Genomic DNA, 11,897 nt, shown 5'->3' on the forward strand with positions numbered 1-11,897 from the left:
ACTTCTTGCTTTCTGTTTGTTAGTGACTGCAGCTGGGAACCCACCGCTCTGTTACGCAGGCTCACAGTTTGACCTGGAGAGGACAGCTTTCCTAGAATCATCACAGAATGCATTGAGTTGGAAAGGACTGCTAGAGGTCACCTAGTCCAAGCCCCCAGCAGTAAGCAGCAACATCTTTAACTAGATCAGGTTGTTCAGAGCCCTGTCAAGCCTGACCTTGAATGTCTCCAGGGAGGGGGCCTCTACCACCTCTCTGGGCAACGTGTTCCAGTGTTTCACCACCCTCACAGTAAATGTTCAGTAGGTGGGATTTCTCATGTACAAGGTACAGGAACTCACCAAAATGATAAACCAAAAGGTACCAGGCTATTCAGCTCACAGCAACAATGGCACAGAGAGAGAAGCTCTCCTGCATACCTGCACACCAGTCAGTCCCACAGAGGGGACTTGGAGGACCAAACACCGTGCATTAACCCAGCCAGACACCTTGAAATGGCACAAAAGCCCCACTGCCTGTACCAGGGGGATCACCTGAACTAATCTTCCCTGCTGTATGCTTATCTCTGCAGTGTCTAAATTATGATCATGTGTCAATCACTTTAGGTCATCTGTGTTTTTGAAAAATACATTAAATGAAAATTGTTGCTTTCCCTCCAGAACCAGTAGCCAAAGTAGCCGTTAGTAGCTACATTTATACTGCCCAGACTCCATTTGTCCGTGCCACTTTTTTAAGAAGTATTTCTCAGCCCTAAGCCAGATGCACTTGCTCCCAAAATAAAGGTTCATTTTGGATCTGAGACTATGCTAGAAATAGGTGTTTAATTATATTTTTGCATAGTACTAACACAACTTTTTGATCAATCCACACAAGGAAACTGGATTTATTTGTGGGCAATCTGGCAGCTAAAAATCTTAAGTATCTAGAATTCTCTCAACCATGACCCCACCATCTTCTAAAAAAGACTAGATAATCCAGGGCAAGAGAAGCCTTGCACTAATCCTCATAGGGATGGTTACTGCTGTCACCTGCAGATTATTACTGCTGTGCAATCAAAACGTACAAGATAATCTAACTTAACTGCTTTCTTTTTCTTACTCCGAGGTTACCTCCATATGAAAGAAACAAGACAGTTTAAACTGGAGTTGAACATGTAACTACAATTGGAAAGTTCCAAGACAACTTAAAAGACAGGGTGCTGGCACAGTTACTACTGAATCACAAAACACTATTCTGAGAAAACTACCACAGTCTGCCAAGAATAACTGAGATATGCCTCCACGATGGCAGGCATTACTCACATAGCTATTGGCATAAATATTCAAAGGCCTCATGAAAAAAAAAGAAAAAAAAAAAAAAAAAAGTCTTGTGCTCCACTATGAGATGAAGGAGAGAAAAAATACCACCAAAAAACCCCAAGCAAGCAAAAAAAAAAATCCCTAACATATCAACAGGTAATCATACTACATTACCAACTGTAAAATACTGCCAACCCATTTTTCTTTTTACATATAGAAAATAAGTCTTTGTAAAATGTCTTTGCTTTCATTAACTATCTAAAGCTGACTTTTGATAACCTTTGTATAGAAAGCTTGTCTCTAAAGCCAGCTCAGTAATTTTTACTTAAATTGAGCACTTCACACCATCAGGAATTTGCACATGGCTACTACCAGAGACATTTCATGCATAAAGTTGTTACTAAAGTTTTTCCCCTTTAAAAACATGCTAGGAGATGTAATTATCTGTTAATAGCTATTAAGATATGCTGTATCTTTTTGTTTTGTACATGAAAACAATTGAAAAAACAAAATCAAAACAACACAAAATTCCCTGCCAAGAGTCACAATGCAACTGCAGAACACAGACCTGAGGTCTTCTTACATGAGGTCTGAAGTAAGAGCAATGTTCATAACAGAGGAAAAATAACTGCTTTCCCTTTCAATAAAAACATTGGTACTCATGACATTTAAAAAGAAAATCTTAAAATCTTAAAAAATATACTTAAAAAAAAATTCTTAGAAAATAAAATCCCAAACCACCACCACCAGAATCTACCTCTGACTCAGGAGGTTTCAAGAATGGCACTGGATTTTCTTGGAGCAACAAGCAGAGGTTCGGCTTAAGAAATAAACACACAAACCCAACCATTCTTAATAGAATCCATCCTTCTAGCAGGTATACCAAGTATTGCCCAGAAAAAAAGGTCAAACAAACAAACCCCATTCTGCCAGCATGACTGCTGGACATTAATTTCCTTTAAATATCTGAAGAAAAGACATTTTGTGCCTGTTTGCCCATAGAGAACAGGTTTTGCCTATAATATCTGTTTAGCCATCTGGAATGTTTCAGTGTTAGTCACTCTACTTAGAATGGAAAGAAACTGTAATCGGCACAGATTGTGCCTCCTGACTTCATGTGTAATAATTTGCACAGCCTTTTCCAGCCCGCTAATTCCTTATTTACCACCAAACTGAGAAGCCAGCACGGATCTAAAAATTATCTAGCAGACAAAAACTTGATACTTCTCACAAGTGCTCCTCTTCAGAAAAGAATATAAAACAGAAAAACTCATGAAATGTGCCTTCTTGGCGAACCGTCCTCAGTTATGCAGCTCCCAATACATAGTCAGACTCCGACACACTCAGGGATCACCTGAACCAAATCTCACCCTGACATTTAATAAACAGAGCAAAAGAGGTGTCCACTAAAATTTTTCTAGTGCTTGCTGTGTTGGTCCTAATGCGGGACTTCCTCTACTTTCACATCTTATTACCTTCCAGGCCAACAACTAATTTAAAAATGCATATTTTTGGAAAGTTGACATATTCAAGGGACAAAACATACCACCACCAAGCACCTCAGGCAAGACACAGCAACTTGTCCACATGCATGTTCTTGGTCTCCTCCTAAGTGATCCTAAGTGATGCCACTTAGCTCACTTCATTCTCTTTGATGTGCTGTCAAGTTTTTTAAACTCAGCTTTCTCTGTAACTCTGTAAACTCTAGCCTCTTCCTACTTTCTCTCAGCCCAAAGAAATAGAAGACAATGTATTTTTGCTGCGAAGGCTTCAGTTTCTGAACCTGTACAGTTGCTGTGGACAGAAGCTCATGGTATTGTGACTGATGTGAAATTCATTATCTCACAAAAGCCAAACTTGTGCCCCATGCAATACCTGTGGACTTATTCGATGCTCTCCGTCGAATTTCAGTCACCATCAATCGTGACACTTGGGTAGTAAACTGCAGGAGGTCAGAAAATTTTTCTGTCATCATACTTGGAGGAGCATTTCCAAACACCTAAAACAAGAGAAAAATGGATGCATCAAAAATTCATTCAGTTTACAAGGATCACTAGGAGCTACCATTTTCCTTCACAAAGGAGGCATATTACTAGGGAGATGACAAGTTTTTGTTTTCCTGCTGCAGTATTCATCCATACTGGTTTTCACAGTGCATTCTCTAGGACACATTCATAGTTGGAACTGGGTCATCATTCAGGCATGTAAGATCTGATGAAAGAACAGGAAAAAGGAAATCACAAGTTTTCTTGAAGATGAAAACCCCAGAGCCCCAAGAGACTGAGGTAAAGGGATAGAGACTAGATAACAGAGGAAATCGTTCAAGAGGAAGTCTGTTTTTAAGACTAACTCCTTTACCATCTGCTGGACCTAAAGAGCCCACCAGGGTGAACTGCATGTACAAAAAGGCATGTGACATCTTATAGAAGGGATTAGAAAGAAGAACTGTCCTATTAGGTCTTTCCTTGATAAACTGACATTATCAGGAAACCTCCCACTTTTATGGCATCTCAAGGCCTTATTCTCTCTTTTCTTGAGATCCTCCTGAACATAACAATAGTTAATAAAGGTTTAATTTTTTTTTAATTGTCACTTAATTCTAGTAACTTATTCTTCATGATTAAGCATTAATTTGGGATTTAAATAATTTATTGAATCACATTTAACATGGAAAAATATGTTAACTCCGTAGTATTGCACTAAGCTATGGAATGCTGGCATTATCCCAAAATGGATTAGCTAGTTGTTTACTTTATTCATTTTCATTCAAGACTGCACACCAGTCTCCATCCACATTTCTGATGTAATCCTTGTACTAATATGGTCACAGTAAAATCAAAATATTAATCATCAAACAAGGCACGCAATCCAAATTCTGGTATCATCACTTGGTGTCAGTGCTGAAAAAACAGAACAGGCTGCAAAACATCTGAGCAGTCTCAGTGTTTCTCTGTTCACTTACATTTTTCTTCCTCGTGGCTATTTATGTAAACTGCAGGAGTGTCACCAACAAGCCAGGAAGCATAAGAGATGACAGTATTTTTCTAAGAAAACTTTCATTCAGCAAGTTATGCGAGGATGTGATGTACAGCAGTACAACAGCTGCTTCGCCCACGTCTCTTTTCCCTGGGTGACCCAGTTATACTATTGTTGAGCCACTGACATACTTGACTGAGGCCATTCTTCATTCTAGGGACACCCTGTGCAATCTGCAATATTACAATCAACAAGGATGCAAGACAAGTGCACTACTGACTTACCTTGGAACCTCAAAGATACTGAAGAAAACTTAAAGACAGAAGATAGAATAACCTTTGCATAGGTTGCATCTTACTTCCCCTTAGTATCTGTTGCCCTGGCACATTAGAGAACAGCCAAAAATATTTTTTCTGCCTACTTGCATTGCAAAGTCATGATGAAATAGAGCCAGAAATACAACATTGAAATCAAACACTCAGTTTCCTCACAATAAAAATATTTTTTGCCAAAACTCTAAGCATCTGGTTGACAGAGTCCCTTGCAAGGCAGTCCTGAAGGGCAAAGGAGTCCAGGAAGGCTGGATGCTCTTTAAGAAAATCTTAAAGGCACAGAGCAGGATGTTCCCATGTGCTGAAAGACTCATCTGATCTCCTTTCTATGCCAAGGTGACCATCTTAGTGGATGGGAAAAGGCTGTGGGTGCTGTCTATCTAGAATTTAGTAAAGCCTTTGACACTTTCTCACAGCATTCTCCTGAAGAAACTGGTTGCTCATGTATGGATGTACACTTCACTGGATAAAAACCATGTCTGGTTGACCAGAGTTGCCCCAAAGAGTAGTGCTGAATAGCGTTATATGTAGCTGGTGGCCAGTCACAAGAGGTGTTCTCTAAGGCTCAGTGTTGGGGCCAGTTCTCTTTAATATCTTTGTCCATGACTAGGTGATCAAGTGTACCCTCAGTAAGTTTGCAGACAACACCAAGTTGAGTGGGAGTGTTGATCTCCTTAGGGATGGAAAGGCTCTACAGAAGCACCTGGACAGGCTGGATAGATGGGCTGAGGCCAACTATGAGGTTCAACTATGTATCAGTTTCAACAAGACCAAGTGCCAGATCCTACACTTGGGTCACAACAACCCCAGGCAATGCTACAGGCTTTGGGAACAGTTACTGGAAAGCTGACCAGAGGAAAAGGAACTAAGGGTTTAGGTCAACAGGTGGCTGAATACATGCCAGAAGTGTGCCCAGGTGGCCAAGAAGGCCAACAGCATCTTGGCTTGTATCAGAAATGGTTTGGACAGCAAGACTATTGTACCCCTGTATTGTAGTGTCCCCCTGTACCTAGCACTGGTGAGGCTGCACCTGGAATCCTGTGTTCAGTTTTAGGCCTCTCACTACTAGAAGGATACTGAGGTGCTGGAGGGTGTTCAAAGAAGGGCAGTGAAGCTGGTGAAGGGTCTAGAGCACAAGCCTTATGAGGAGCAGCTGAAGGAACTGGGTTGTTCAGTCTGAGAAAAGGAGGCTCAGGGGAGACCTTATTGCTCTCTACAACTACCTGAAAGGAGGTGGTAGTAAGGTGGGAATCGGTCTCCTCTCCCAAGTAACAAGCAATTCAATGAGAGGAAATATCCTCAAGTTGTGTCAAGGAAGGTTAAAACAAAATGAAGAATGCTTTAGCCCCTGGATTTGCTGATCAATAATCCTCAAAATATCAGAAATATGCAACTGCATTTCACACAAAAATTCATATAGCTCCGAAGAGAGAAAAAATCCAAATCCAAAACTCATACATGGTTAAGCAAGAAAGCCTCAAAAGATTTTCTGGATACACTGGTTATTTAACTGCCTGCTGCTGGCCACTTGGATACCCATGGGAAGCACTTACCTTCCTCACTCTAGATCTCTGCACTTACTAGAAAACATGTTTCTTTCAGAACTATTTCCTGGATTTCACTCACAGACACACACAGACACTCCTTGCTTTCAACAAACAACACAGAGCTCCCACTTCCAACACCTTACTACTCTGTACAAGAGACATTCTGAAACATTAAGGTGTGGTAAAGTCTTGATCTGAGCTCCACAATTTATTTGGGATTTTCTGCTCCTACCACAGACATCCCAATCTTGTAACAAACAATGCTTCTATGGTACACATGAACTTTGCTTAAGGCAGTAGCAAAAGAGCTTGCAATTTCATTTAAACCTGCTTCAACAGAATACAGGTAACTATACAAAGTAACAGGGATTTCGAGTCTGAATTTGAATACAGTTATTAACTGATGCCTTTAAACTTTTGCAGCTAAGGACTATGTTTGCAAAAAGAAAAAAAAATTAAAGAAACTTCTGGCAATATTTCAGTGTCAGTTTTTCTGTCAGAAAAAGCAGGTCTCAGAGGAAACTCATCTCAAAATTGAGAGTGAAGCATGATTTACCATCTCTCCCACTGAAAATCCCAGATGAGACTCCTTGAAAAATTACTTATTTCTCTGGCTTTTATTCCAGTCAATTTCAGAGTTTGTCTTACTCTGACTTGTAGAGTTACTAAGCTAGTAGGATTGTTCCAAAACAAGCTGTACCACAGACAGCTGACACTCTCCAAGACACGAAACTAGATAAGCCAAGGAAGCCACAGCAGACTCCATACGTAAGCCTCAAAAGAAGAAGGTGGCATTAACCAGGAGCCAACTGTCAAAGTAGACATAAAAAGATGATATTACTGCTCAGCCTCTTGAATGCAGGAAGACAAAAATGCATGCATATTAAATGCAAGGAAAAAACACCCTGTAATAAGGACAAATGAGACCTGGCCAACCAAGACATCAGTTTTGCTTGTGCTACATGTTCATTGACAACTGATGATCATTATCAGGGACTGTGAGAAAAGTAGTAAAAGAGTACAAACATGCTTCTCTCTGTGCCAGACTACAATTCAGATTTTACAGAGGTTGAAAACCGAAGTGACAACATCTGGCAACAGCCTGTGTTTGTGGCAAGGACAACTCCAAGAAGGCCTCCGGTCAAAACCAGCCAGAGTTTGAAGACAGTGATGTTAAAATCCAAAACAGAATGGGAAGGGAGAGGAAGAGATACAATCACAGGTAGGATCCAAAAGCAAAATATTTGACAAGCACAGAATAATGTGTGTCTTCCTCAAATTCACCTCAGTAAAGAGGGGAACAAACGAGTCTCCAGGATTTAGAGAAAAGAGCCCATCCACAAAATTAGATGGATTCTGTAAAGAACAGAAAACAGACATGGGGAACTTGGGGGAGGAACTTGGGAGAAGGGGGAAACAACAGAGAAATTAAAATTTAGGTGTCCTTTTTGATTTGAAGTCTAATCAAAGTTTCTAAAGGAAAACTGCACAGAAACAGGGCACACATTGCTGCACTAGGGGTGTTTTTTCTTTAAGCCCAGTTATATCACCAATTGTGATTTCCATAGATACAATGCTACTGCAAGTAACCACCACAAAGGCCAGGAAAGACTTTATTCACCTGTAGATTATGAGTGAGCACTTTCCCTTTTTGGAAGCATTAGCCACCTGTAACCACCAGAGGGAGATTCCAAGCATAACTGCACCAAACTAACCTTTATGGGCTCAAGCCAAGATTAAGATTCTGTTGTGCTAATTTGTAAAAGTAAATTAAGAAAGTCCATAACTAAAGGGCATAGAATCCAAGCAGATAAATTAAAGAGGAAGCAGATGAACTGAGCTTACTTCTCCCAGACTCACACAACAGGTTACCAGCAGAACTAGGAATAAAACCTAGAGCAACTGAATGACATTTAGGGGGTTCTATCCACTAAAGCATGCTACCTAGTGGACTGAAAATCCTATTAATACTATACCTTGAGTAGGATTCATTTTTCTACACAGCCTGAAAGCAGCCCAATGTCTAACACCATTGTAAGACATATTTTAAACAAAACATCCATCTAAAAAAGAGACAGCTAAGCTTTTTTTCCTATCGAGTTTTTGCAAGGTAGTTTGCAGATGGTAGCTACCATGTTCTCCATGGTAGCATAAACAAGCATAAATCCATCACCCAAGAAGAGGTTCAGAAATAAGAGTTCAGGTCACAGCAGGGGAAGAAATAAAAAAAATTAAAAAAAAAAAAAAAGAAAAAGTGTTAGATCTGTACCTACTGCTCTTTCAAGACCCTGAAATCACATCAAAGCTATTATTCACAATGAAATGGCAGGGTAACCGACACAAGACATCAGGGGGATTTAGGTCCGCCTAATTCCAGTGACAGTTGTCACAGTCCTGGCTCCAAAAAAAAGTCTCAGTGCCTAAGCACAAGGGACAGAGAAATAGGAATGGCACTGTGCAAGTGGCTACTATATCTTCCCTATGCATTGCTTGTTAAAAATCCCCCTTGCCCAAGAAAAGGGATTCAGACTCAATACCTAGGAAAAGGGCTACAAGGACAAAGCTTCTGTTGTGCTAGAACCAAAAGTCTTGGGAATGCAAAGTATGAGCACTCAATTCAAATAACATAGAAATCTCTAGCTTACCCTGTTAAACACTGGCAACATCATGTAGAGCTTTTCTTCTTGTTCCTTCTGTGTCATGTGCCGTGGAGGATGACAGAGCTCTGTGAAGAGGCGACGCAGATGCATCAAGCCTAGTGCGTTATCCTGGGGGCTACACTCCTCCTGCCGTGGCCGGCCCATGATCCTCTTCACCATATTCATCTTGACTGACTTCTGGAAGGTCCCTTGTATCCTGTTCAGAAAGGAAAATAAACTAACTGAGTGCAATAGATGGAGGCATTGCTCCATCAAAGCCTTTAAACATAGAGCACTCTCTTTCACAATAAGTACCACATTGCAGATAAGAGCATTAGCTAATTTTATATGCTAGACATTGATTATTACGTGCCTGAAGAATTTAAAGCCAACAGCTTCAAACCAGAAAACATCTGATACGCTTCAGCACAAAGCAAGAGTGACTAGGCTTCAAGCACTACAAAACACTTTGGTACATTTTATTAGATCATTTTTATGATTCTTTGGTGCACATTCCAAAGTATTTACAACAGTGTTATCTACATATCAAAGTATTCTCAAAATAATTCCACAAGAAAATCAATACCAGTTATGCGCTTTTAAATCTAATCAAACAAGACCTTCAAACTCTCTCAGGCATTGGCTTTATCTCAGAGACATGCTTATTTTTTTTATGTGACATTCCTATGACAAACAGACAAGGCTATCCAATGGAGCTATTGTTCATCTTGCACCTTAGCTGTCAGGTCTGCAGAAGAACACCTCATTCTTCTCCCTCCTGAAGTACAAGAAACTTGGTTTAGAATCACAGAATGGCCTGGGTTGGAAGGAAACCTTAAAGATCATCTTTTCCAGCAGATGTCAGAGTGGTTGAAGTCACCTAGCAGAATCAAGACTTGCAACTGTGATACTTCCTGCAGTTGACATCAGAATGCTTCACCTATGTCCCCCTCTTTAAATACAGCCTGTAGTAAATACCAGCCACAAGGTTTACTTTGGTGGCTTTGTCTCAGATTTTCACCCATAAACTCTCAACCTGTGCATTCCTGTTATCCAAAAAGCAGCACCGTGCAATCAAGTTTTTTGATGAGAGTGCAACACCCCCATCTTTCCTTCCTTGCCTGTCCCTCCTGAACAGTTTCTAGCCATCGATTGCAGTGCTTCAATCACAAGATTCATCCCACCAACTTTCAGTGATAGTGGTCAGATAACGGCCCTCCAGCTCCTGGTTATTCCCTGTGCTGTGTGCATTGGTACAGAAGCATTTCAGTTTGAGTGTAAAGTCTCACCTTTTTGGTGGAATCTTTTTCAAGGGCTGGGATGCATTCACCATTACTCTTGTTGGTTCATTTATCAACCCTGCTACTTGTGAGCCTGCAAGCGTCCTGGTTTTGGACCCCAAGCCCTAAGCTCATCAGTTTAAAGAGAGGTTCACTAACTCAGACAAAACAAAGATCTGCTTTCCTCTTCTAAGTAGGTGGATCCCATCTCTCCCCAGTAATCTATATTTGTCAAAGAATGTCCAATGATCACAGAATCTAAAGCCTGGGTGATGACACCAGCCATGAAGCCAGGTGCTGATCTGCAGGTTGTGTTCACCTCTGCCTGCACCCCTATCTCTGACTGGTAAGATTAAGTAGAAGATTGTTTGAGCCCCCAGTGCTCTGAAGTCCTGCTTAATTTTGACCAGGTAATAAAATCACATATTCAACCTCAACATAAGAGATGGGGGGATGATAGATGTAATATAGAGTAAATAATATCTAAATAAATTTAAGTTAGGGTTTTTTTTCACAAGTAACACAAAAGACACTACAGAATTTATATATTCCATGAATGTACTTAATTCAGTTGGAATTTCACCCTCGTCCCCCTCCCCCCCCCCCAAAAAAAAAAAGCTAAAATCTAAACGCCACACCTGAACACCATAATGTTGGAATAATCTTTACTATGAAGTATTCACTTCCTTCATGTTTTTCACAGATACAGAATCCATGTTATACTGTACAAAGCGAAGATGGAGTTAGTAATATGGACATTCACACATGAAGATCTTTGCAATATACACCGCTTTTCTTTGCCAATGTTCTCTGCCCTTTGGATCAGCATTTTCTGGCAGTATTTTCTACCCATTCGCTCTTCAGAATCATGTAAAGTCTACCATCAGTTCCACCACAGATCAACTCAAATGTATGCAGTGTATTAATTTCAAGCAGAGTAGATACTACTTGTAGCATTATTCCAGAGTTGAGTCCTACTGTGCTTCTATCCTACTAGAAAAAAAGGACAGTATGGGGTCCATGCAATCTCATCCAAAATCTATTGTACATGAAATCTGAAATAATTTCTGTGATTTATTTCTGGCAGTACAAAACCAGTGATATTTTTTCCTATTACCACAGCAGAGATTATCTGTGGAGATATGAGAAAGATAGCTGTGGGCTCTTGGAACTCCAGCATTAGGCCCAAATCTTACGACATGTGAGAAGGATTACTCATGTTTTACAGCACGCAAAAGCTTCCTCACTGTGAATCTCAGTACCACAACATACATATCGTAAGAAAGCATTGAAATATTTAAGTTCATCTAAAATAAATTCTTAAAAATTAAAAAAAAAAAACAACAACCAACTTTTGGAGGATCGATAGTTTAGAAACACTACACCAGAACATTACACAGGCTCTCTGAGTCAAAGAAGAGGGCTATGTTGCTACTCTGCACTGTATAAATGTTTTGACTGAGGTTTTCTTTGTTTAGGCTTAGGCCTGCTAAAGAAAAAGGAGTGTACCTAAACTTTTTACTACAAAAAAATATCTAAGAGAAAGGACCTTCTGCACTGCCTTCACAGTCAGCTGCAACCACCACATGAGTGGAATTCTCCTTAATGCTAAAAGTTAAAGGACTCCAGTATTTTCAGTAACAGCCAAAGTCACCTCTTCATGACTGCTTGCTTATAGCACATGACAATCAAGCTCCCTGCACAGCAAAAGCCTATGGGAAAAGAACCTTAAGAGAGGGAAATTCCCAAGTTAGGAAACACCTGTCTTGTAATTGCTTGTACTGGCTCTGCGAATGCATCACAGTACAGCCTTTAATTGCATGCTCT

At 40.2% G+C, this 11,897-nt stretch overlaps 1 protein-coding gene across 1 annotated transcript in view; it reads right to left on the reverse strand.

The window, feature by feature from the left end:
* Positions 1-8,976, reverse strand: part of WDFY3 (WD repeat and FYVE domain containing 3) — a 100,320-nt gene extending 91,344 nt beyond the window's left edge. The window contains exons 1-2 of the mRNA XM_010008948.1: positions 8,797-8,976; positions 3,172-3,295 (exon numbers count right to left, since the gene is read on the reverse strand). Of these exons, the coding sequence (XP_010007250.1) occupies positions 3,172-3,295; positions 8,797-8,976 (304 nt within the window). The remainder of the gene's footprint in view (positions 1-3,171; positions 3,296-8,796) is intronic.
* Positions 8,977-11,897: the final 2,921 nt, after the last annotated feature.

This window comes from Chaetura pelagica, unplaced genomic scaffold, assembly GCF_000747805.2.
Source record: "Chaetura pelagica isolate M959 unplaced genomic scaffold, ChaPel_1.0 scaffold221, whole genome shotgun sequence".
Taxonomy (NCBI): Eukaryota; Metazoa; Chordata; class Aves; order Apodiformes; family Apodidae; genus Chaetura; species Chaetura pelagica.